General features: G+C 39.7%; 1 protein-coding gene across 5 annotated transcripts in view; it reads left to right on the forward strand.

Moving 5' to 3' along the window:
- The window catches only part of ADCYAP1R1 (ADCYAP receptor type I), a 373,008-nt gene that overhangs the window by 101,406 nt on the left and 244,380 nt on the right, over positions 1–27,222 (forward strand). For 4 of the 5 annotated variants that reach the window (XM_075587966.1, XM_075587967.1, XM_075587969.1 and 1 more), the window contains exon 2: positions 1,935–2,090. The exons of the other annotated variant lie outside the window; for it this stretch is intronic. In XM_075587966.1, coding sequence (XP_075444081.1) covers positions 2,040–2,090 — 51 coding nt within the window. In that variant the 5' untranslated portion in view covers positions 1,935–2,039. The remainder of the gene's footprint in view (positions 1–1,934; positions 2,091–27,222) is intronic. 5 annotated transcript variants of the gene reach the window in all.

Here is a 27,222-nt window from a genome sequence, read left to right on the forward strand (position 1 = left end):
TATACAGTCAATTCACAGATATTTCATGGATAGATAGAGTTGGGAAATTAGATACAGGGGATAAAAGGGCTGGTGAGTATATTATTGTTGGGTTAGTATTGGGATTGACCCAACCTGGGGGGAGGGGGGGCGCTAGAGGCAGTGATCAGATACACATGTATCTGGATCCGTAAACACCCAGAGTAGGCAACCTAAAGGTACAGTACTTACACCACGACTAACCAGACACACCCACGGGGAGACGCCAAAGAGAGAACCGTTTCTGAGAACGAGAAACCACATTTTTTTTTTTTAAACTGGAATCACCTCTTCCTGGAAATAATTTTTATTAAAAGAAACAAATGATTTTGCAATTAGATAATAAAATGGTATAGGAACCCAAATATTACCTTTTTGTAAGTGCTCCCACTACATTATTTATTTGGAGAAGATGTCTGGAGTGAGCGGGAGAGCTTTGTCATGATATGTGTGTGTTAGAATCAGTGTGCGGACATTTAGAGACAATCCAAGTTGATACATTACTAATTATTCAAAATTCCACAATATCTCACAATTGTATTTAACGTAGCATGCACGTGTATATACTGTATACTTCAACATTCATAGATGTATTGTTAATAAAAAAGGTTTTGTAAAGTAATTACATTGAAGCAGATTATTACATTTGATTGATCAGTTTTCTTTTCTCATACGGTATATAAATCCTCTGAGATTTTTTGTAGGCCCTGGGTACTTTATCCATTGTGCCCAGTGGATAATGCAGGCCTGGGTGTGACAACTCATTTGCATGTGAGTTATGACAGATTTGCTGCAATCCCAGCTAGAAATTGACAGAAACCTCATCTCCCTCAGGTAGTCAAAATAAGGGGTGGGTAACTCAACTACTCCATGGTCACCAATGGGTTAGGTTTTTAGGATGCCCCTGCTTCACTCAATCAGCGGCTCAGTATTTGACTGCACCGCCTGTGCTGAAGCAGGTATATCCTGTAAACCTGACCTGTTGGTGGCCCTTGAGGGCTGAAGGTGTCCATCCCTGGATTAGAGGGAGAAGAGGGGAGAGAGAGGGAGAGCCGCCTTCCAAATCGATATCTCACCTCTCCAGCAAACCCCCTATTTGCCTTGCTATCTGCAAGGTCGCAACTAATGAATGCTCCGTGAACACGTTTGTACGTTTGCCTCATTTGCATACAGCATTTCCATATTGCCCAGAATTTCCTAGTCATAACCAAATTGCACCAAAAAATGCCTTTTTTTCACATGGTTTAGACATGCCAGAAAGGCTTTAAGAATACGTCAAAATGTAAATCCATGTAAAATGGCAGTTTTCCACCAGAAATGCACTTATTGGCGCTTAATGAATAGGCCCTGCTCCTATTTCTTAGATGGCAGTGAAGTCTTGAAGACCATATTATAAAACATAGTAGGCTTTTCTGTTTACTCCCAGATAGAATATGTAACATACAGTACCTTAAACTGATTGGTAACGCACATGTCGAAGAATTATATCAATTTATCCGTTATGTTAAATATTTTCTTGCTAACAAATAATCATTTTTTAATGAACATTTTGGCAGATAAAATAGGCATTCCATAATGCCTACACCTTCCTTAAATAAATATACTGTAAAGGGCCCGTTGGCCATTGTCTGGAAAAAAATAGAACTAGATACGGAAGTCCTTGGGGGTCGGGATTATGGTACCTTTGGAGAACTGTTTGAAAGCACAAATTGTCCGCACTGTCAATACGTTTAGCTCGGTAGCGAGGTCTATTATTTCCTGTCCTTCATGAACACATGATTGAACAAGCTTTCCAAAGGAAAATACAATGTTCTATAGTTCAATTTCACTGTCATTTTTCATGCAGTACATCAGTTATATTGGTCTCATTTCGTTACTATTTCTGGTAACACTATTTCTTCTTCTCTTTGTTACAGAGCCCTGGATTTGAAATTTGAAGCCTCCATTGTACGGGATATTTTTTTTCTTTGCTGTGAGCATAACAGAATAGCTTATTTCAAGACAAAATCCTGTGGCAGAAAATGGCTTTCCCTGTCAAACTTTATTTGCTTCTCATTTTCCTGACTTCTCTGGTAAGGATGAAACATATTATTTTAAACATACAGTAAAAGAAAATTATTTAAGCTTTTTCAACCATGGTAATTTCAAGGTGCCATCGCTACTGTACTTTCCTGTAGTGTTTTCAGCCACTTTTATCATGGAACAAAATACATTTTCTCCTATTTGGTGTTCTTCATATCTGTTGTGGTTTTGGTTCAGCAAGAAAGTTGGGGGGAAAACACAATAAAACATACTGGACACCTAACAAGCTCCTATTAAACCCCCAAAATACCCACAACATATATATAAGCATATGAGTGTCAGAGGAGGAAGAATTTATATTAGCGTTAGGGACCCCTGATATGTGGTCTGCCTTGGCGTTGGCTCAGGGGCTTACAACAATTTTGGCCAAAAATGTCAAACTAAAAGACCATTTACTTATTAGATATTTATCCATATATATTTAGGCACTGTACCGTGTATGAGTCTCACTAGATGTGCTAAAAACTGAGCTTTGTCTGTGTTTTATGTTATGTCTCTGGTTTTAAGGGAAAACACAATAGTTATCATTTTTATTTCGCTCAATTAACAAAAATAAATCAACATTGACCGTTTTAATGCTATTAAAATTGTATTTCATTTACTTTGTTCACATTCAAGTGTGTATACCTTTTCTGCACAGCACTAATATATACTGTTCCATTAGCTACTGTAATTTATTTGTATTCTTAGTGTGCTGAGGGAATAGTGTCTCACGACTATTGCTTTAGAATGTCCTAATTCCATTAGACTGAATTACATTTACTAAACCATTATTAATAATGTCCGGCTTGAGGACACAGATTTCTACCTTAAGCAATGGCTTCTATTTCAAAGGTATACCTGAATGTATAAACGTTTTTTTTGTACATTAAGGATGGGTCTTGTGAAAACAACAAACCCCATCCTTATTGTGTAAATTAAATGTTGGATCTTGACCTATATAGAAGTCCATGAAAGGTTTATTGAAATCACATACTGATATAAGGGGAAATGGCATGATAGAAATGTTGTTATCTTTTGGCAAACCAATCCATTGGAGAAGAATGTCATTACCAGATGGCAACTAAACCCCATGAGGGTCTTGAGTTTGTTAATAAGAAGGCATGAAAACACAAATAAATGTCAAATGTATTTTAACCTTTAACCTGTACTCCCCTTTAAATGTGCATTCACCAACACAGCCAATCCAGAGTTGAGACTAGGTACTGATGTAACGCAATTCCATTTACTGTACTGTACACTTCGCCATTATCATAGTATGTCCTCTAGGATTGGAAAAGATTTCAGTAGCTGCCGTAGAGCAGCTTTCCCATGTTTATTGACCAGGAATGGAAAGCTTATTTCCTCCATATCGTACATTATGTCATACCTAACACTCAACAATATTTATTTCATCAAATGTTATAATGCCTCAAGAAACCAGGAGCGGTAGCAAACCTGGCAACTAGTTTTGTAAAACGAGGAAACAGTAAATGCCCATCATGCTATTTGACACCTTAAATTCTAGAAGGCCCTATGATGCATTTGAGTACATGTTATCTGGCAATGAATGAGTTACTTGCTCCTCTATGGTGACCCATATGGTATTTTCTGACATGCTACATAATCATGGCGATGTTGAACTTCTCATCATCTTCAAGCATTCATGCAGTGTAGCATGAACCAGGCAACTCTGTGAATCACTATCATAATAGTGCTATTAGAGGAGATTATAAAAGGCAGCTAAAGGCAGCTTGTTAAGTTGATGTGACCCAATCAGTGACCTATAGATGCGCATGTTACATGTGATGAAAAGCTAGGGAAGTGAAATGTCACTGCTGTTGCTATTCTGTCTCTTAAAGTGGCAGTAGCCACAGTCTGTTGCGGTACAGAGGCCACATGTAGCTGGATAGTCAAATTATTGTGGTTAAGGAGAAGGGTGAGGCATTAAACAAATTATTTACCTCTGTATGTAGCATGAAGGAGTCTAGGCGCAAAGTTAATCTTTAATTCAAGTACTTTCTGGGCAAGCTACCCGCCAATCTGAACAAACTCTTCACCCCTACCACACGCAGCACTAATTATCTGAGATCTGACGCCAAAAGACTGTTCATGGTCCCACGGTTCAACAAAATGTCCGGCCGCTCCTCCTTCTCCTACCGTTCAGCCCACAACTGGTACAATCGACCGGAGTCTCTCACAGCCGCCACCAGTCTAAGTTCTTTCAAAACTAAAGCTATCTCACATTTTAATCTGGTATATATACAGTATATATATATCTAACCCGGTCCCCATGGTTCCCAGAGGATTTCGGTGATTCCCCCTTACCTCCAATGCCACAGAGCGGGGGGGGGGATGCGCTGGCGGCGGGCTTGCTGGCGGCTCCCGTTACAGGGAGCCGCCATCTTGAGTAAAGCTGCACATGCACAGAGCGAGCTGAGAGTTGCGGTGACCATTACCAGGGTCAACAGGCGCAGTGGAGCAGGCACACGGAGGGCCAATGTTAGAAGGCTCTGCAAGGGACTACAGCCCCCAGCAGGCATAGGGGCATGTGACACATGATGCCAGGGAGCCAATAGCGTGGCAGAGATCTTCTGAAGAGGCAGTTACATTCTGCGCATTTAAACAAGGAAGGCAGTGTGAGCCGGGACTCAGAGAGGGGAAGGTGTGTAGGTGCAGGTGTCTGAGACTACCGGTACTGCCGTTTCCTGTTGGCTCAGAGAAGGCCTAAGCCTCTGTCCTGGGAGCCTGGGGTGGTATATTAACAACCTGCGAGGGATCCCAGAGTAGTGGGAGGAGCCCTTCACAGGAACCAATAGTAATAGTAAACAAACACGGTATATAATAACATCCTTTACTGAACGCACATATAATATAGCAATCCGTATCACACAGTACAATGCACACCCAACACAATACCACCAGTGTGTGTCCCCCAAAGTACATTGGGTGCTAGGCACCAATACCCTGATGTCCTTTTCCCAATGTCCAGGGCCCACCCAAATGTGTGTATGGTAGTTCTACCCTTGAACCGTTGGTGCACTTTGTTGAGGTACCTGCCGAGTACTCCAGTACCTGGTGCGGCTGACTAAGCAACAGGGCTCCTCTGATCCAGCGACATCATCGTCTGCGATGGCGTCCGCCTCCATGTGGGGTTAACTCCTGCTGGATGGTATCACCATAAAGAGTTTCTTACAATGAAGGTTGTCTGGTCCCAGACCACAGGCTGTGATTCACCACACCGCATCTTTCCTGTGTTCCTGACACTACTGGCAGCTACTGGGAAAGGTCCCTGACTATGGGCTTTCCCTGCAGCAACCACAATCTGAACGTGAGTGGGGTCCATCTGGGACCTAAAGGGGGTAATCTGGCCTAATCTGGGTGCCACTGACACCCAGAATCTACCTTCCCCTTCTATGTCCTGGCTCCGACTGGAGTGGTCCTGGATGTGCCAAAAGTATCAATCCCCTACTGCTGAAATTCTCCTAGCCCTATTTGCTGCCTGGCAGCATGTGGTGCTGCAGCCCCTAGTGCACTACTTGTAGTTCCCCTGCAGAGCTTATGGTAATGGTCGCCACAACACTGCCTCAATGCGCATGCGCGGCTATCGATAATGGCCACCGGGATGTCGGAACTTTTCTGCGCATGCACAAGGTCTCTGTGCATGCGCGGCAAACAGCAGTGGCGGCTCCCACTAGCCTACATCTGCCCCAAAACTCCTGAAGACCCAGTCGCCCCACTACCAGCACACAGATGCCCCTATCAGGTGCAGTAGCCTCCCCATTCCCCTTCCCCGCATCAGAGGTAAGGTGGGTGGGGGGGAGCAGGGGGTCCGGCTACATATAAAATATATATATATACTGCACCTGACAGGGGCATCTGTGTGCTGGTAGTGGGGCGATATATAAATTATATATCTTTAACTCTGCATGCAATGTCTTGTATATAACGTATAACCCTGTTCACTTAATGTAACTATGTAGTTGTAACCATGTAATATGTGTCATCATAACTCTATGCCCAGGTCATACTTGAAAACGAGAGGTAACTCTCAATGTATTTCTTCCTGGTAAAACAATTTTATAAATAAATAAACTGCAACAGGAGGAAGCCATAACCTCAATATTAACTAATATTTGGTTTACACAGGAAGAAGTGCATAAACCGCTTGCTAAAATGCAGGTAAATAAAGTGCCCAACCCCGATGGCATCATACCCAATGATTTTTAAGAAGCTAATTTCACTAATAGACAAAGTTATATTTATCATGCAAGAACTACATTTCCGCAGGCTAAGTACCACAACATTAGCATAAAGCAGATGTGGTGCCAATATTTAAAAAGGGAGCTAGATCGCACACACAGGGAATTACATGTCTGTAAGCCTGACATCCACAGTGGGGAAGCTATTTGAAGGTTTAGTAAGGGATAATATTATAGTACACCTAATGGATAACAAAATGATTAGCAATGGCATGGATTTTTGAGGGATGGGTTGTATCAAACTAACCTTATTAGTTTCTTTTAGAAGACAAGTACTGTAGAAATTTAGACCAGAACAATCTGATGATATGGTCTACTTACATTTTGCAAATACATTTCATTTGGTGCCACACAAGAGGTTAGTACACAAAATAAAGGATATTGGTGTGGATGAAAATATTTTCACCTAGATTAAAAACTGGTTGAAGGATAGGCAACAGAGAGTTGTCATAAGCCCAACCTGGTCATGTTGGGTTAAAGTGTTAAGTCGAGTCCCTCAAGGATTGGTACTGGAATCCCTGCTACTTACCTTGTTTATTAATGACCTTGAGGTTGGCATAGAGAGCAAAGTCTCCATCTTTGCTGTCAACACAAAATTGTGTAAGGTAATAGAATCAGAGCAGTGTGTAATTTCGCTCCTGAAGGACTTGGATACATTTAAAACTTAAGAAGCTATATGTCAGATGAGGTTTAATACAGATATATGTGAGATTATGCATTTGGGAAGCAAGAATAAGCAACCTACATTCAAAGGAGAAGGAACGGCTCAATGAGTAAAGGCAGTGACTCTGAAAACAATGACACTGAGTTTGAAGCAATTCCCTGTGGCAGCTCCTTGTGAGCTTTGGTAAGTCACTTTAATTCCCTGTGTCTCAGGCACCAAAGTATAGGTTTTAATCTCTGCAGGGCAGGGATTGTGACTGTAAAAATCCTATGTGCTGCACGCCACACACTATATTGTTATTGTTAATCTTTGAGTCCCATAGGGAGAAAAGTGCTATATAAAAATAAAATTACAATTATAAACTAAATGGAACAAAATTAGGTCAATCTTAAATAGAGAAGGATGTGGACAGCAGGTTTAGCAATAATGCTCAATGTCAGGCAGTAGCTGCAAAGGCTAATAGGATATTATCTTGCATAAAATGGTGAAGGGAAGACAGCATAATACTACCACTGTAATAATCCTTAGTAAAACCACACCTTGAATATGGACTATAGCACTGCTTCATAAAAAATATATATTATGGAACTGGAAAAAGTGCAGAGAAGAGCCACTGAATTACTAACAGGGTTAGACGGTATGACTTGTAAAGGAACAACTAATTAAATTAGATTGGTTTCCACGAGAAAAAAGGCATCTTTGAAGGGAACTATTTGCAGATATAATCAGGGTCAATACATGGAACGTTCAAGGAAAATTTCATACCAAGGATAGAACATATGACAAATGTCCTGCCTTGAAATGGGAGGAAAGTAGAGCTCACCAGCAGTAAAGAAAAGGATTGTTTACAGTAAGGGTATTTACAGTAAGGGTATTTTTTTTAAACTGATAGTATGATGGCAGATACAATAGATATCTTTAAGAAAAGGTTATGTGTAATTTTACAAAGTAAAGGTATACAGGGATATACCAAATAAGTAAACATACAGTAGGAAGAATGTTAACCCAGAGAGAAATCTGATTGCCATTACGATCAGGTAGGATTTGTTTCCCCTTTAAGACATAATTAGATACTGTATCACGGGGGTTATTTATTTGCCTTACACTGAATCTAAATAAATATAGGATGAGTATCTTAGTCATCTAAATTTAACACAGGTTGAACTGGATAGACATACTGTACTGGATATCTTTTTTCAACCTCATTTACTATGGAACCCAGAGTAATATGTGAGGACTAGACATGGAGGTGTAATGAAGTTGGAGTGGTATTAATGAAAAGAACCGGGCTCATACAATTGATTTTTGACGTTGATTTGCCGAAATAGCCCATTGCTTTAAACTACAAGTAAATGAAAAACTGACCAATTCAACGAAAAGATAGCGAGTGTTACACGTAGAGATAAAGTTAGTATATAGTAGTTGTTGGGTAGACGGTTTCCCTAAGTTTGTGAATTGTTGCTATTGACAATAAAGAAGAAATAGTGGAACGGATGCCAGGAGTTAATATTGTGTCAGTAGAGCGATTTGGTTTGAAGAACTGAGAGATAAAAGACAGCATCAATAGTAGTGATTGAGTGAAATATTTATAAATGTATTCATTTGATTTGCCTGTTATTAATGTGTTAATGTAATCTTCTTTCAGGTGAGAGAAATGGAGCATGGGGAGCTTAGTTGTATTAGTGTTAACTGTTAGAACTCTTGTTACCACAAATATATTTTTAGATACTGTAAACATCATTACTGATATACTGTGCATTTTTTTTAACATTAATCCTGCTACAGAAGCCTGATGGGCATACACTAGTTTTATATTAAGACTATAGCGATGATTGCATGCAGCTGTAAAGCCATTTATTAATGAGAAGTTCTTTGATTCAATCAAATGTAAATTGTGTAATATAATTCTTAAGTGTTATTCAACAATGTATTATTAATGCTATATACAGTATATAATTGGCCTTTATTTTCCTGAATGCTGTATATCAGTTGCCAATATTAGGTTCCTTCCAAAAAGAAATAGCAGCTGTGGTAAAAAGTACTGTACACGCTTCATGCCTTTTCTGTATAATGTAGACTTATATAATATAAATATAGATTTTTATATTTTATCCAAATGTTCTAAAAAAATATATATGTCCCTTTGTAAATATTACATTGAAATTTTTTTGTGTGTTTATATTGAGTTTCTGCAATGTTTTTGTCATGTATGCAAAAAAATAGTTTTTGCTATCTGTTTTAAGAAACAAGTCATACCAATTAAATAGTGAATGTTTTCTTTAGATGAATTGGGGAATTAGAACCCGGAAACAATCAACTTATACAGTATGATAGTTGGCAATGTATTCTGTAATGTATTTATTTGTAACTGTTTTAGTTTACTAACAAGGCTTCCTGTACCCTGCTTTGAGGCCTTTAATCTGCCATGTAAAAATCTGAAAGCAGTAATATGCCTCCTCTGGTATTCAGTCTTTTTTTGTGCATTGTCCTCCTGTTTTTTTCACTGTGCTTCAACATGTGAGAAATGTAATGGTATTTTACTCAATATTAACTTAAGACATCTTTACAAAAATAGAAAAATGCTTTAAACTAGCTATTTTTATGTTTAAAAAAAAGGCACTGGAAAAACAATGAGATTCATGAGTCATAAACTTGGCTGCGTGTTGGATCGGAATATTAAACTTGACTGCAATGCAGGTGTTTTAATAACTGGCTGCAATAATTCAGTCAGATGTGTTTTTGCAGCTAATGCTGGAATTGTTTATTTGTTTGGAAAAAAGATAAGTGATGTCAGGGCAACAACTGTTTTTCATTGTGGCACATGTGTTTAATTGTCACTTAGGGCTCTATGCAGTAAGCGCCGAAAACGCTTTTTTCGCCATTTTCTCGCCAAAATAGCCTTTCCGATTCGTTAAGTGCCGAAAAGTGGCAAAAATCTGGATTTTTTTCCCCCCGAAAAAAAACTTTTCGGCATGCGGGTGCCGATAAGCCACTTTTCGGCACTTTTCGCCACTTTTTGAAATTGGCTGAATCAGTTTTTCGCTGGTGATCGTCACGCTAGAATTGAGATTTTTACGCCAATCCAGCCCGGCAACTAAAGTTGGCAAGTCTGTGGTGGAGAAGCATCGGCAAGGTCGACACTTAGAAAAAATCAGGCCTTTTTCCTGCCTGGGATTGATGCCGGGGGTCTCCGGAGCTGATACCCATTAATACCAGCACCGGAGCCCCCCGGCATGCATCTGAGGCAGGAAAAATGCATTTAAAGCCCACTTCATTAACTTAGTGGCAAACCGCTAAGGCAATGAAGGGGTTAACCAGCCGTGCCAGGTTTATTGTGGCTAGCGGCAGTGGGTGAAGGGGGTATTTGGCCCTTGGTGGGTGTTTAGGGCTTGCGGGGGGGTTGCGGGTGGGCTTAACCCCTTCATGACCTTAGCGTTTCATACCGCTACGGTCATGAAGGGGTTAAGCCCTCCCGCTACCCACCCGCAAGCCCTAAACAACCACCGTTGGGGCTAATACCCACTTCGGCCACCCCCGCTACCCACCCCCGCTACCAACAATAAAAAAAATACACACACAATAGCCCCACACTAAATAAATATATATATTACACCAACAACCCCTATACCCCCCTAACATACAGTACATATATGCACAGCAATAATAATAGCATGTTCTTGTATAGCGCTGCTAATTTGTACGCAGCCCTTTACAGAGACATTTTGCAGGCACAGGTCCCTGCCCCGTAGAGCTTACAATCTATGTTTTTGGTGCCTGAGGCACAGGGAGATAAAGCGACTTGCCCAAGGTAACAAGGAGCTGACTCTGGGGATTGAACCAGGCTCCCCTGCAGCAATCTCTTTGTCAGTCAGTGTCTTTACTCACTGAGCCACTCCTTCTCCCTAATGATACTATAGGCCGGCGGGGGCCCTCAGGAGTTACCCACGGCCCTGCAGTACCAATTCTGTGCCCCCCCCAAATTAAATTTAAAACACATACATACTTATAAAGAAATAACCCACCCCCCCCTAACACATACAGTATAGTAATGGGCACAATTACTATTATCCACAAATGGATAATAGTGCATTTGCCCATTTAAAATACATAAAGAACAATAAAAATATTAAATACATATTGCACTCACCCTTGTCTGGCTGCAACGATGAAGGCCATCCTCATCCTCATAAATGTCCATGCCCCCTCCGATGCTGCAAAACATAAACAAGAATAAAAACAGCCAATGTAATGTCCTCTAACCCCTTAATCACCATAGTGGTTATAAACCGCTACAGTCACTAAGGGGTTAACCCACCCTCACCCACCACTCGGGAGGCCTACATACCCTCCCCCACTACCCCCCACCCCGTGAGGCCTACCCACCCTCACTCACCAAATACCCAGCCAGAAGGCCTACCCACATACCCTTCGGGCCAATACCCCCTTCCACCGCCCACAGTACCCACAATAATAACAATACACAGCCCCACAATAAACATCATTATATTTATTAAATCCAAAACCCACCCCCTGTGCCCCCCCCCCCCCCCCAGAAATACATGATTTATTATTTTACATACAGGGATATGAGAGATAGATGGGGAGTATCACAAAAGTTGATAGTGACGGGTTCTGGGGGAGATATGAGGATGATAATGAAGGGTGCTGGGGGAGATATGAGGATGAAAACAGCCAATGTAATGTCCCCTAACCCCTTAATCATCATAGTGGTTATAAACCGCTACAGTCACTAAGGGGTTAACCCACCCTCACCCACCACTCGGGAGGCCTACATACCCTCCCCCACTACCCCCCACCCCGTGAGGCCTACCCACCCTCACTCACCAAATACCCAGCCGGAAGGCCTACCCACATACCTTTGGGGCCAATACCCCCTTCCCCCACCCACAGTACCCACAATAAAAACAATACACAGCCCCACAATAAACATCATTATATTTATTAAATCCAAAACCCACCCCCTGTGGCCCCCCCCCCCCCAGAAATACATGATTTATTATTTTACATACAGGGATATGAGAGATAGATGGTGAGTATCACAAAGGTTGATAGTGAAGGGTTCTGGGGGAGATATGAGGATGATAATGAAGGGTGCTGGGGGAGATATGAGGATGATGATGAGGGGTGCTGGGAGAGATATATGAGGATGATGATGATGAGAGGTGCTTGAGGAGAGACGATGATGATGATGATGATGATGATGATGATGATGATGATGATGATGATGATGATGATGATGATGATGATGATGATGATGATGATATTACCCTTGCGGCCCAAATTTTTTTCAGTGACATTTCTGCAGAAAGACTGCCAGGGACCCCCGCTGTGTTAATCCGATGGGCCATTAGTCTGTCTGCAGAAATGTCACTTAAATGTTGCAGCATGTACCCAACATGTACCTGGGTCTTGTTGGTGATTGCCCCAGATTTTCCAAGGCAAGTTTTAGAATACTCGTCGGCGCACCTGTATAACGCTATATTATAGGTGACTCAGAATATATGATCTGACTGTGGATCTTAACCCCACTGACTTACCCTCAAACCCCTGCAGAGGAGCGATATACAGTAATGCGGCACACATACAAAAGTTTGGAAATATAGCTACTGCAAAATGTTTTCACATTAGCCTTGATTTACACTCTCAGTGCATTAATAACATATTTATGTGTAATTTTAACAAAATATTATGTAACACTCAACTGCATATAAGCATAGCTATGTATGAATATATATGTAACTATCAGTATTAGTACATTTTTTTAATAAATACGTAGATTATGTAATATTGATTTAAAATGGAAGTACTGTATTAGCAGAAATAAGCATCAATGTCTAAATCACCTCCCCAGTGTTTGCACACATTTTAAATAATTTGCTTACATTTGTTCTTTAAGACGCATCAAATCATATGTTAGGACAGTCGATGTAAAAAGTAGATATCTGAAAGATAAATAACATGTTCATAAAATGTTGGCACAAAAAACAATATTATTCATCTATTATTTTAGAGGTTAACGCTGAAGGTAGACATATGCTTAGATAACCTTGCAATGTCAACAATTGTACATTCTAATATGTGTTGGAAAATGGTGTTTGTCTTTATCTTGCTCTTAGCATCTTTAACTGTGGCATCATTATGTCCGTGCGCAAGCTCTCTTGCACGAGCCCATGAGCTGGGCGTCTTAATGCAGCTTCTCATAGTGGCGAGTCAGCATTGTTACGTGACCACGTACCCACGTCACATGAGGACGCTACAAAGATATTATTACATGCTGAATAGTATGAAATCGATTTTATGTGAATGGATCAATATATAATGTAGCTAATCACTTGTCATCGTGCAGATTTTATTGATTCACATATGTAATGTAATATATAAAATGCTATTTTTCACGCTGAATATTAAAATGCAGCTTTACACATATATATGTTCTAATTGTTGCTATACTATGCTTCATCGTCTGTGTAGTTTTGCGCATGCGTGATGGATATTATGCAGATAATGCTCTCATATGTAATGAAGTACTTCAAAAGAATGTAATTAAAGCCATATTACATGATATTTACCTTTATTCGTAATAGTCAATAAGTTCCTTGCTGGCATCCATTTCCATGCAGGCAGATCCAGTTCATCTTTGGTTGAGTCAATCATAGGATCCTTATCCATATGCATCTCGTTGCCAGCGTTGTTTTGTTCGGCAGCATCATTTTCTGCCCAGTACACGGGCTGAACCAGGTACGCATCTTGGCTAATGTTTTCCCATGCCCACTGGCATTGGACAGGGAAGCTTTGCACCTTCCCATAGTAGTTTGCTCCGTATTGCCAATCCTATTGTGTGAGGCTCTGTGCTGGCTTATGATATGAGACACGACACTGTGAATGTCGATTTGTACATGGATAACTGAAGAAATAACTATTTCTCAACAGATATGTGCCATGATCGAACATAAGCTTACACGATTGGAGCACTTCCCAGCAACTGTACCTCTGTCCATGACGTGGTTTCATTTGAATAAATCATTCACGAATGGATACATTGTGTCTAACGGAATTTTTCCAATTCTTTGCGTGAGTTGCTTCATTGTAGTATGGGTATTTCTCCATGATATTTTCATAAATGTCACGAACTGTAGCTCTCTTATCGTCCTGATATTCTACAGCTTGAAATATCATCGATGTACTGTATATGTTTTCAAATGGGTGTCTCATCATTGAAGATGCCCCTGCCATGTCTCATACCATGAAGATCTTGGTTGAAAGTGAATCCCTGAAAGCATGTGGCATTACCTAAAAAATTGCACACACACAGTAGTGAGAGAGGAGAGAGATGCAAAAAGGAGAGCTGCAGATGCCGGGTAAGTCTTCGCGCAGCGCCCACTATGCGATCCCGGTTTAAATGCGGTCTCATTATGTGGACCTAGAGCTGTACAGGTTCAGCTAATTCAAACACAAATTAGTCTACAGAAAACTTCATAACAAACTTAAAGACACTAATAATGGCACAAAACCATGCAACAACACATGTTGCAAACTCTGCAAACATATATGCCAAGATCCCACAGTCACAACAATGGAACACTCAATGTCAAAGGATCATACTGCTGCACATCCAGGAACGTGGTTTATATGATTCAGTGCAACAAATGTGACCAAGGATGCTACATTGGGGAAACCAGCCAAAAACTTAAAGGAAGAATGAATATGCATAGACACAATATACTCCACCACGAAGAAGGAAGATACTTCTCACCAGTGGGACATCATTTCTCACTACCAGATCATTCCATAAATGATTTAAAAATCAAAATCCTCATTGGAATGTTCAAACGCACCCAAGAATGGAAAATATTTGAGCTCAGAATGATAAGACTATTTGACACCAAAACAAGTGGACTTTATGCAGACATGGGGTTTCTGACACACTATCATAATTTGTTGTAATTGTCCTCCCTGCCATTGTGCCATTCCATACCGAAATGCCAGCATCCTCTTCCCCTCTGTGCTGCTGTGGATGCCCCTCCCCCCCCATCCCTAATTCTCACCCTCTTATCTCAGCTTTAACAGCCTTCCAGTGCCTGGAATTATTTATTCGTCCTTGTTTCCCCCCCCCCCCAATCCCTGTTTAAGTCATAGAAACCTTTGTATATCAGTATTGTAGACCTGAAGAAGAGAGGAAAACTCTTGAAAGCTTGTCCTTTGACATAAATTGTTAGTCCAAATAAAAAATGTATCACCTAATACTGAAGAACTCATTTATTCTGATATATATATATATATGAATAAATGAACGTGTATATATATACAGGCATACCCCAGTTTAAGGACACTCACTTTAAGTACACTCGTGAGTAAGTACATCTCACTCAATAGGCAAACAGCAGCTCGCGCATGCGCCTGTCAGCACGTCCTGAACAGCAATACCGGCTCCCTACCTGTACCGAAGCTGTGCGCAAGCGGGGAGACTATAGAGCCTGTTACACATGCGATATTTACATCAGTTATGCACGTGTATGACGATTGCAGTACAGTACATGCATCGATAAGTGGGGAAAAGGGAGTGCTTCACTTTAAGTACATTTTCGCTTTACATACATGCTCCGGTCCCATTGCGTACGTTAATGCGGGGTATGCCTGTATATACAATACATACGTTTAATGTTTAGCCACCTTACATTAATGTATGTAATATAATGTTAGTTTAGTTTATCAGTACCATATTTTTTGTAAAAATTTATAAATAAATATTTGACACACATTAGTGGACTTGTTTGACCATTGCAAATAGAATGAACATGTACTCCCTGGTACTACATTGAACTGATAATACAACTGTACACTTACATTGGATTTAAAATACACAAAGTATGAATCTATATGTATTTTCCATAGAACAACAACTACAAAAAAGTTACATTTTTGAACATGATTTTTATTTTTTGGTTAACAACATTTGTGATCTAGTCATTGACTTGTTGCTTTGTGTGTCTTGTAAATGTGTTGTCCCTCTGCCACGAACATTAGAACTTCTAGATTGCCCACTTGCTGTTGTCACTGACATAATGGCAGATGGCTGTGCCAAGGGTGGTGATTGCCTTTCCGTAGGTGGCTGTGGTAAGATTGGTGTTTGTCTTTGTATAGGGTGCTGTGCCAAGGGTGGTGTTTGCCTTTCTATCTGTGGCTGTGACAAGGGTGGTGTTTGCCTTTATATTTGTGGCTGTGTCAAAGGTGGTGTTTGCCTTTCTATCTGTGGTTGTGGTAAGGGTGGTGTTTGCCTTTGTATCAGTGGCTGTGCATGGGTGGAGTGAATGGCATGCAATGTGGTTGTGGCAAGTGTGGACTTAGTGGCATTATGTGAGCTTGCTGTGTCAACAGTGCACAAGACATTGTATCTGTTGTCTTCATAGTGGGTTTTACGAAACGTTTCTTTCAAGTACAGGATTGTTTGCACCAGTATTTTGGAACCTTTTTTAACTTCTGCGTTGTACATCTTTTAGTTTTTGCAGGTGTCTTTGCAATGGGTTCTTGTGGAGATGCTTTAATAATGTTTGGCGATAATGCTTCAATGACTGTTGGAGAAGATATTTGCAATAATCTTTGTGGAGACGCTTCACTAACTGTTTTTGGAGAATTTGCTAGAGATGTCTCTGGTGAAAAAACTGCACAATCGATCCAATTTCTGAGGAGGCAGGAAAGCATACTTCCGATGAGATTGCAGAGGCACAAATTTTATTTTGTTTCAGTAAACTTGCAGCAATAGATTGCATCGAGGTATAGTGAATGTGAAATTCAGCAGTATTCAGTAGCAAGATTTCTTTTATATTTGTGATTTCAGCTACCATTTTTTCATGAACACTCATCAATTGTTGATGATCGAATATTTGGCTTTGCAATAAACGAGCTTCAGATTGCTCGATTATGGCCAAATGGTCTTGGTGAGCACTATTACGATGTGCGGTAGCAGGTTGGTGATGGCTTAATCCCGGATTCTCAACATCCGTAGCAAAAGACATACACGGTGAATCTTCAAGTCCGGAGATGTTTCCAGTACATTGAATATCTGTTTGTAAAATATGAGGATAACATTTATTGCTTGTCACATCCAAAATATCGTTAACATCGTTTGATGTAACAATGTGTGCTGATTTCATTCTCAGTAACACATTCGATTATGACATCACACTCACAATGAATGTAATGTCGGATTTAAAATTTATCATGAAATTGTAGTCCATTAAAACGGTACGTACTGAGTCGGCCATGCATCAGAACATGGAATATTTGGGTAATCTCATAAGTAATGCTGTGGATTTAACAATTCAATAACTACATTTGTATGTGACTGGAAAATCAGATGTCTACATTTTTAATAGCTAACTCTGCCAATGTGAGTCACATGTGCAACTGTCCCATTGTCGTATGAATGTGTAGTTGTGGCATATAAATTGACACACAAGAATGTTTAAAATTGATGACCTCCCCTTCCATTAATGGTGATGACATCTGGGATGCAAGTGCTGGCACCTGTGTTCCGATGGGGATGCATGGGCCACTATATAAATTTCCGAAAAGACAGTTTTTAAGAATGTCAAGTATGTTAACATAACATTATCTGTACTCTGCATACATAAGAATATATAATTCATTATAATCTTTTTTTATTTGTGAAAAGTTTAACTTATCTGCAGCAGCTGCATATGCTACTGTACATATCAATATTGTTTTACATTGCAAATGACATCATGAAACATACAATATGACTACTACTACATACAATGTGAATGCAGATATGTATGAAGGGTGTGTAATACAGTTTCTTCTATGAGTCTACAAGTATTTCAGCAAATTAACTTCCAGCATTGAAGTTAATTTGCTGAAGTAGACAATATTGAACTATTTTGTGTTTTTACTCTCTTTTACATGTCCTGATGTGATTTGCGCATCTGTTTCTCCTTCGTTTGCTGATTGAATTTGGTTTGAATTCTACGTCAGGAACTGCACTCATTAAGGATAGTATATCATCTGTGTTACCTTTGATTTGTTGTGATATTATTTGCACTTGATTTTTCTTTTCACATATACTAAGTATTATATGAAATCATGTGATCATAAAATAATAAACAACTTAAAACACTGATGATATTGTATTTTAGAATTTTTTTAATATACATTTCAAGCGAAAATATTTACTCATGTAAAAGTACTGACCTGGGTGAAATGAGTGATCTTACACACCGATATCCCTATCACCAGACAAGCCTTCAACCATGATGGGTAATAATTTTTCACTCTGCTGCTTTTTCAATGGAGTGAGCCTTAGATTGGATGCTGGATTTCCTCCTCCAGTGCCTGAAGCATGTAAATGTACACTTTGCAATTTCACCTTCAATTTTCGTTTCATATCATCAAATCGTTCTCGGCAGTTATCATGATTTCGGACCTGATATCCACAGGCAGACACAGACCGTCTAATCAAAACCTTTTTGACATGTGCACAGGTCTTGCCTTTTGATATATAACAAAATAACTTATTGTGTACATATCTTAACATCAAATATTCATTTTTTTAAATGTGTGAACGCTTCTAAAATTTATTAAACATGCTGTTTGCCAAATAATGTGTGGAACATGAAGTTTAACAAAAGGTTGATACATAATAAGCAAATAATTAATATGAGAATATATTATATTTTCATAGAATTGTACAATTCCTCTATTCGTATACTAGTTTTAAACACTGAATGATAACATGTGCATATCGAAACTATGAAAGTTACATGTAACTGTCCATTCAATGTGAATTAATAAATGTTAGATAATAGATGGCTATATAAATATTTAACAGTCATTGCAATTAAATTTATTACCTACTAAGTTCCTATACAACCAGTCATAATGCTCCAAAATACCAGTAACAAGAATTTGATTCTCCTCATCATTGAAATATATATTTAGATTTTTTTCTATACCCTTCTTACGCCCAGCTACTGTATAACTACAGAGCTTGGCTGCTGATGACATGAATCCCCTTCTTCCAATGGAAAAGATTCAAGGATCATCACACTCATACAGATTCAAGGATCATCACACACCAGTCACCCCACCACCACCAGTCACCCTACCACCAGCAGTCACCACACCACCACTCCCCCACCACCACACCCCTGACTCAGACATGCACTCATGCACCAAGTCATATGAACACCACTCACCTCAGCACCACCACTCACCCAGCAGTCAACCCAACATCACTCCTCTGACTCCCATGCCTCACGTCCATACCTTTAGCACTCATAAATAACAGATAAACAAATTAAACGACACACTCACAAAACACTTTCAAACACAAGAACAAAAATGTGTAAACAAAAAAATCAACACAAGACAAATCTATCAAAATACAACAACTGTAGCAATCACAAATCCTCCAAATGCCTAGCTCTGTCTCTCACTCACTCCCAACAACACAGAAAAAAAAATTAAAATAAATTGAGCATTTAAATAGGCCACTCAACAAATTGGTTGTCTCGCGAGATTATCGCCCAATTCCCAAAATATTTTTTGGGAGCACACCACACTATTTCTTAGTTCTCAGAGAGACGATCATCACGCCGCTGGATAATCATCATTTGTAAAAAATGTTGCTACTGTATCACTGGTATTTGGGGCATTCTGCATACTGTGATAGAAACACTGTAAAAAATGGTGATTTAAAAACAATGGTGATTTTTTTTATCAGCGTTTACTGCATGAGGCCCCATGGGTGAAACGCGTTAGAGCTTGTTTGTGGGGTTATCCCTTCTTTTAACCACTTGCTGATGGCCAAATAAATCATTTTTATACTCAACCGCCCAGCCTTATTATACTTTGTTCACCATGCTGTGCACCGCTGATACTCCAACCCCACAGGACTCCACTTCCTGTTTGGAAATAACTACCCAGACTTGTTCTCCCAGATCAAAAAGGACCTGTCGATAGATGAATGGAATAAGTTTTATATATGTTGCTTAGGAAGAATAAACTTGGAATTACTGAGCTGCACTATATTTGAGGGATTGTGTAGGAAAAGTGGATACCAGAGAGACCTAATTACTACTGTATTTTATATAAAGAACTTGGACGTTCAGGGAAACTTCTCGATTATGTTTATATTGAGAAGTGGAAATCGGACCTTCAGATAGAGATATCAAGAGAAGATTGGGAAGACATGTGAGACCAGGCCTCAAAAACATAAATATTTACCACAACCAAAGAAAACATCTTAAAGATCTTATACCATTGGTATTTGACACCTACGAGATTAAGTATAATGTTCCCGGGAACCTCTGGGCTATGTTGGCGGAATTGTGGACAGGTGGGCGATATGGTGCATATCTGGTGGACCTGCCCTGAGATACAGCGGTTTTGGTATATGATAAAACATATAATAGAAGAGATATTAGATATCCCAATTACCATTGACCCGGTCTCCATGCTGCTATCTAAACCAATAGAAAATATAAATCCGAGGAGTCGTAAATTGATCTTCCTTGTACTAAATGCAACCAGATGCTCAATTGCTGAAGCCTGGAAAGATACCCGTGCAAGACAAAAAGTCATGAATAGAATTGATGAGATGATGCAGATGAAGATACTTGAACAATTTTTAAGACACACCAGGAGAAAATTGAATAAAGTATGGGATATGTGGATCCATACTCTAGATAGGAGAAAAGAGTGGTGGCACCCCAGGGACATTCGCCCCCGAATACACTAACTCATTTTATCATAATGAACTGCGACGAGGGGCAAACTTTCTCAGTATGTACACCTAGATACATAGAGGGGAGATAGTCTATTAAGAGGACATACCCAGGGAAGTGCATTGATTGAACTATTGTCAAAACATAGACCTGTAACAATGTTGTAAAAAATGTGAGACTGGAACTAATAAATGTATAGTAAGATGATGGTTCTTCTCCCACCTCCCTTTTCCCCTTATCCATCCCTCCCCCTTCCCATTGTTGTATTTATGTTATCCCCTTTTTTCGTGGAATTTTTGTACCCTGAAAAATTAATCAATAAACTATTTGAAAGGACAAAAAACTTTCAACCCTCATAGCTGAAATACAAATGTTGAGCTACAGTCTTATTTGTAACCTTATTATTGGTAATAACTCATTATTAATATGTCATATTATTGAGAATTGTATAATCTGTATAGGTCCTAAGATGTTTTATTTCTTGTATGTTGGGATGAAAGGGTTAAGAAAGTGCATAATTGTCTCCCTTCTGGGTGATGAATTTAAGAAAGCAGAAATTGTTTTATGTATCACTGCTCTAGAGAAAAACCCCTATATAGGCAGTGTCTCTTTGCTTGCACCTGCTATCACTTCAGGTAAAATATTGGAAGACAGTGCATCAAAAACCTTGTGTGAAAAAACTTGAGGAATATATTCACATGTGGTAGAAAAATTATGTGGAATGTTTGATAAGTCTACTTATACTTGTACATAATAAAACATGCACAAAGAAGGTAAGTCCTATTGATCACTGTTAGAGACGTGTTCAGAGGTACGCAATGGAGACCGTTTAAAGTGAAACTAAAATTAGGCTTTATTGCGCCTGTCCCTTTAACACAGCAAAACATATGAAAATAAGCCAAACAAAAAACCTACTCCACTTTGGAGAATATCTACACATGTAGGTCACCCCTCTCTAACTGGGTGGTTAGCTAAGGTATTTACCAGCCACAAATATATAAACATATATACAGATATATAACAGTCCCATAAGAAAGTCTTATCTGTTTCTTGTAGCTGTAGATGAAGCCTCTCTACTCTCCTGGGTCAGCACATTTGTGTGCTAAGGCAATGTCTGTCCAAGTATAATCTGCTCCCCTTTGTCTTGCTGTCAGCCTGCAGTCTCTTTGCAGCTCACGACATCTGTCTTCTGGTCAGTCCAGTGTCGACTAAGGAAATCCTCTGTCTTTCCTAGGTCAGGTCCAATTGTGACTTCTGAAATTCTCTTCCTATGTCTCAGAACAGGCTATTTCTGAAAGAGCTCTGATTAGGCAGGTGGGGTTGGTTGATTGCATGTGTGCAATTAACCAGCACACTGCTGGATTAGAAGATTGTTGCTTTAACAGAGATAAGTCCTTGTTAGAATCGCAATGACTTTATTTAAAATGCCGTTCCCTATGCAGCTCCCGTGTGGCTTTAAACTAACATATGAGTTGTGAGCCAATGAATATTTATGAATAATAGACCCCACAAACTATCACTTCACCTCAGGACTTCTTTGATATAACAACATATGAGTCTTCCAAAAGTCAGCAGCCGAAGGGTGTCAGCTGTTTGCTGCTTTTCCCTGATGCCAGTGATGCTTTGTAACAATTCCCATAATCATTTATTATTTCAAACTGTCCATGAAATATCTGTAATATGACTGTATAACCTCTGTTCATTTAATGTACCTTCCTTCCTTATGTTTCTACTTCCGGTACTCAACCTTATAGATTGTAAACTTCTTGGAACAGGGCCCTGTTTACCTTCTGTAAACATCTAAGTCTATGTTTGTTTTCTGTTTTTGTCCTCCAACCCTATTGAAAGTATGTTAGCGCGGTATAAATAAATTATAATAATAGGGAAAACCATGTTGAGCTGTGTTTCTGCTATATTGTCCAGATTTGTTTAAATAAAAATAAATCTTTATTTTATGCCAGAGTGCTGCGGATTTAAAAAAAAATGTTTTATTTGTTGTACTTCCAGGGTGTATTCCCTGTTAATGTTTTCTTACAGCACCTACTGTAGCACTTTGCTCGTGAGGTGCTCCAAAATATATATATTTTTTAATAGTAGAACATATAAAACAATAGCATCGACTGGCAACAAGCTTTAGCGCATGCATACTAGTTCAAGAAGCCTGGCAGATAAAACGGCAGATCTTGAAATAATTGCCAGAATAGAGCAATATGAAATGATAGGCATTACTGAAAAACACGTCACTGGGCAATGAAGTTTTAGAGTAATTTCCCTATTCAGAGGGATCAGGCAAAATAGAAGAGTGATACTGTGTGTGTATATTTAAAACCTAGTTTTAGGGAAGACGTTTAGGAAGGGATACAGTACACTGGCGACACACTTTATTCGAGCTCGGCTAGTCCCACGAATTCGGGTATACCCGGGTGTATTGAGGTTTGTGACTGTTTTCTGCCCGAGTGCATTGAGGTATTTTCCAGGCAGGGATTGAAGCATTTTATTCCCGCTGGCTGCAATACTGCACAGTATATATATATATACTGCATTACAATTCATGAATTTATGCCATCTGGTAGACACGCGAAGCATTGCAGCCTATTAAATCCTAATCATTATCATTTAACAGATCAGCCGCCCGTCAGCCAGGCATGAACCCAGGCTGGGAAGGCAAACGCAACGGGGCTTGTCAGAGGTGAGGAGCGGCGCATTCCAGGTATCTGCCAGGTACATACTGGGTATTTGCTCGAATAAAATGTGTCGGTGCAGTATGTGAAAATGTATAGCCTGTGTGCAATGAAATTTACTTTTTGAGGTAAGAGTTCAAAACAAGAAATGTTGGTAGGGTTCTGCTATAAACCAAATATTTGTGTGATCAAGAAGCCAAACTACTTTTGCAAAGCCTATAAAATGATGTCATGTATTAATAAAGAGTAAATTAATATATCCAACTGGAGTAATGAGATTAGCAGTAAAGCTAAATGAAACAGGTTTTGATGTGTGCTAAAAGAGATAATTACATGACCAATAATATTGTGGAACAAACTGGTACATGGACCTAGTAATATCAAACAATGTAATAACAAATATTCAAGTGAAGGAACATTTTTGAAATAATGGTGAAAATGGATGAAAAAAAGGATATAAAAATTATTATGTCGGATCAACAAAGACTAATTTTACAAAGGGACATTTAAATCAACTAAGGAAGAATCTCCAAAAAATTAATTAGGATTAATCGGCAATCCATGCTCTTTATTTTTTTTCTTTCTTAATTTTTTTTAACAGAAAACGGGGGAGTAAGGGAGTGATCAAACTAAACCATACTGAATGTGTAGAAACTTTATAATAATAATTCAATTGATAATGAAAGATAGGTGCAACTGTGAACTGAAGTGAATCAGAGAAAGTGAGGGGTACAATGGTTTGTACACCAAAAGAAATTCACTTAAATGCACACTACCCAAAATTTAAAATTTAACCTTTAATAGTCAATCCTTAAAACATATATTACCAATTTGTAAATGTGATAACGTATAAAAATGAATTAAATAAATAAATAACTAGTGCAACTAGGCAGTCTCTGATGTTTAAATGTTCCAGTATATTCACAAAGCTGGAAGATGGGAGACTGCTAGGGTGCAAACAGCCGGAGTGAGCAAAAAAGCCCACTACTTCATTGATCAGCCTAATAGATAATAAACATCATGAGGGTTATTGGCATGAACTCTTAAACAGGACCTTGACTAATGCAGCAAGTCCCGCCTGGCCACTGCCCTAATTTGTATATAGATGGCTAATCTAATGAATGGCTGACTAGTACTGTATTAAAACAACCCCATGAAGGGGGCTGACATCATCAAACACGCGTCCAACGCGCGTTTCCCTCCTACTACGGAGCTTCCTCAGGGACAAAATTGTTTTAAGGATTGACTATTAAAGGTTAAATTTAAAATTTTGGGTAGTGTGCATTTAAGTGAATTTCTTTTGGTGTACAAACCATTGTACCCCTCACTTTCCTTAATTTTTTTTAACGCTGGATTGAAGCACAGGGTCTCTTGAGCTGAACCCTATTAATTTCAGCTCTGACAGCCCCTTGCACCCGGAGATATTTACCTCCCGAGCCTTGCGGACCTATAGAAAGCCGTGACATGATCAGGTTCGGCTTCCTATTGACCCGCATGACGCAGGAGCTTTAAACTATAAAGCCCTAGCAGCCAAGCAGAGCACTACCGGAACCTACTATGAGGTAAGTATCTCCTGAAGTAGGGGGGCCCTGTAGCTGAAATGAATGAGGTTCACCTCCGGAGAACCCCTGCTTCATTTCGGTGTAAAATAAATTAGTAAAAAAAAAAAAAAAAAGGTGCTTGGATTGCTGCGTTAGGTTCATGAAGGAAACTTACAGAAGGTATTTTTCTGTGTTATAGATATAAAATAGATATAAAAGAAACAAATCAAAACCAAAGTTACTACTGTACCTGTACATTAACAGACAGATAGAGGAAGAAATTGAAAGGATCCATTAGGAACCAGCTATTTTGAAAAATGATTTTTTTTGCTATAGTATGTTGAAAGCAGGGAATAAAAAGAGTTTGTCACAAGTTTTGTATTTTCAACTTACAGTATTTATACTCCATGAAAAGCTTCCAGGTAAGAGCAATTTCTTCTTTGACACAATGCTTCACTGATTGCAGACATCATCATACAACTGAAGCCACATGCACAATTCAAAATGATTGCAATTCTTTTAATAAATCAATATACATAGGCACAAAAGCAACTGCCGAGACTTGATTACATTTGGGCAATGCATTGAAATGAAAATGGCATTGCCAAGATGTTACTGCCAGTTTTTTAAGGTGGTTTTAAGAGCTATTCATTTAGATCAAATCTCAGGAGGAGGCTGGTGCTTTATTAAGACTTACAATTGTTTCTCATTTGTTTGAATAATCAGGGTTTTAATGAGCACAAATCACTGTATTGCTACTACAGGAAGTATTTTTCAAGATATTTAAATAACTAATGTGTGGACTGGTATTCAAGTTGAAATTCTAATTTTTACTTTATTTTAAGAAAATATTATTTTAAAAGCCTTAAGGGCCACATTCAGAAAGCCTCGATAAGGCCCTTATCGAGCACTTATCGACCAAAATGTCTACTCGTATTCAGAAAGCCTCGATAAGTGCTCGATAAGAATATCGCCAATTGAGCGGCGATCAGCCACTTATCGACCATTTTCAGAAGGATCGTAAACTCACGCGATTCAGATACCCGCGAGTTGGCTGTCGTGGCCTATCACTGCCCTAAAAGGTGTTCTTCTCCCCAAATCCAATACACCACAAATTTTGGGTAGATTGTTGGGGAGATGCCTCGATGAGCTGCGATGTGTCGGGACTTAGAAAAAATCAGGCCCGTTTCCTGCCACGGATTGATGCCGAGGGTCTCCCAAGCTGATAGCCATTAATAGCAGCTCCGGAACCCCCCCCCGTCATGCATCTGATGCAGGAAAAATGCATTTACAGCAACTTCATTACCTTAGCGGCTAACCGCTAAGGCAATGAAGGGGTTAAACACCCATGCCAGGCTTACTGTGGCTAGTGAGGGTGGGTGAAGGGGGAATTTGGCCCTTAGTGGCTGTTTAGGCCTTGCGGGGGGGTTGCGGGGGACTTAACCCCTTCATTACCTTAGCTGTTAATATCGCTAAGGTAATAAAGGGGTTAACCCAACTGCTACCCACCCGCAAGGTCTAGACACCCATCCTTAGGGCTAATACCCCCTTCACCCATCCATGAACCCTAAGCACCCACCCCGGACTGACTATACCCACCCTGTACCCATTGAGTAGTATAGTGCTACATCATACCCATATACAGTGGCGACACTGTTTATTCGAACACGGCCGTAGCCGCGGTGTGGGGGAGCCGATGGCAAGCCGGCGGCTCATTTGGGGATTTCCCTGGCGCGTGCAGCGCGTCACTCTGGCGCCGGTCACACGGCCCAGGGTTCCCCGGCATCCCCGAAGGCTGCAGAGGCAGCAGGGGTAAGGAGGATGCTGCGCGCAGCTTTGTGCAAGCCAGGGGGAGCAGCCAGGGGTTCGGGGAAGGGGAGGGGAAGGGGGCATTTTAATTAAACGCGCGGGAAGGGGAAGATGCGGCAAGATGCGGCTCGCTCGCGGCTCCGTTTTGGCGCCAGCCGGAATAAGCCCCGTTCATAAGGGGCACAAAACGGGCAAATGTTAGAATAAACTGTGTCGGGCCTGTAATAATAATATGGGCATGATAAGCCTCTGTAGCACTCAATGGGAACCCTAATTACAATACATTAATACACAAGACACACAATAATAAAATGTAACTAAACTCCAAAAAACCACACTTCACTAAATAAAAACATTAGCCAGCTAATCCAATCAATTCAAGCAATAACAACATCAACAATGAATTAATTCAACATTAACCAA

This window comes from Ascaphus truei, chromosome 2 (genome assembly GCF_040206685.1).
Source record: "Ascaphus truei isolate aAscTru1 chromosome 2, aAscTru1.hap1, whole genome shotgun sequence".
Classification (NCBI taxonomy): Eukaryota; Metazoa; Chordata; class Amphibia; order Anura; family Ascaphidae; genus Ascaphus; species Ascaphus truei.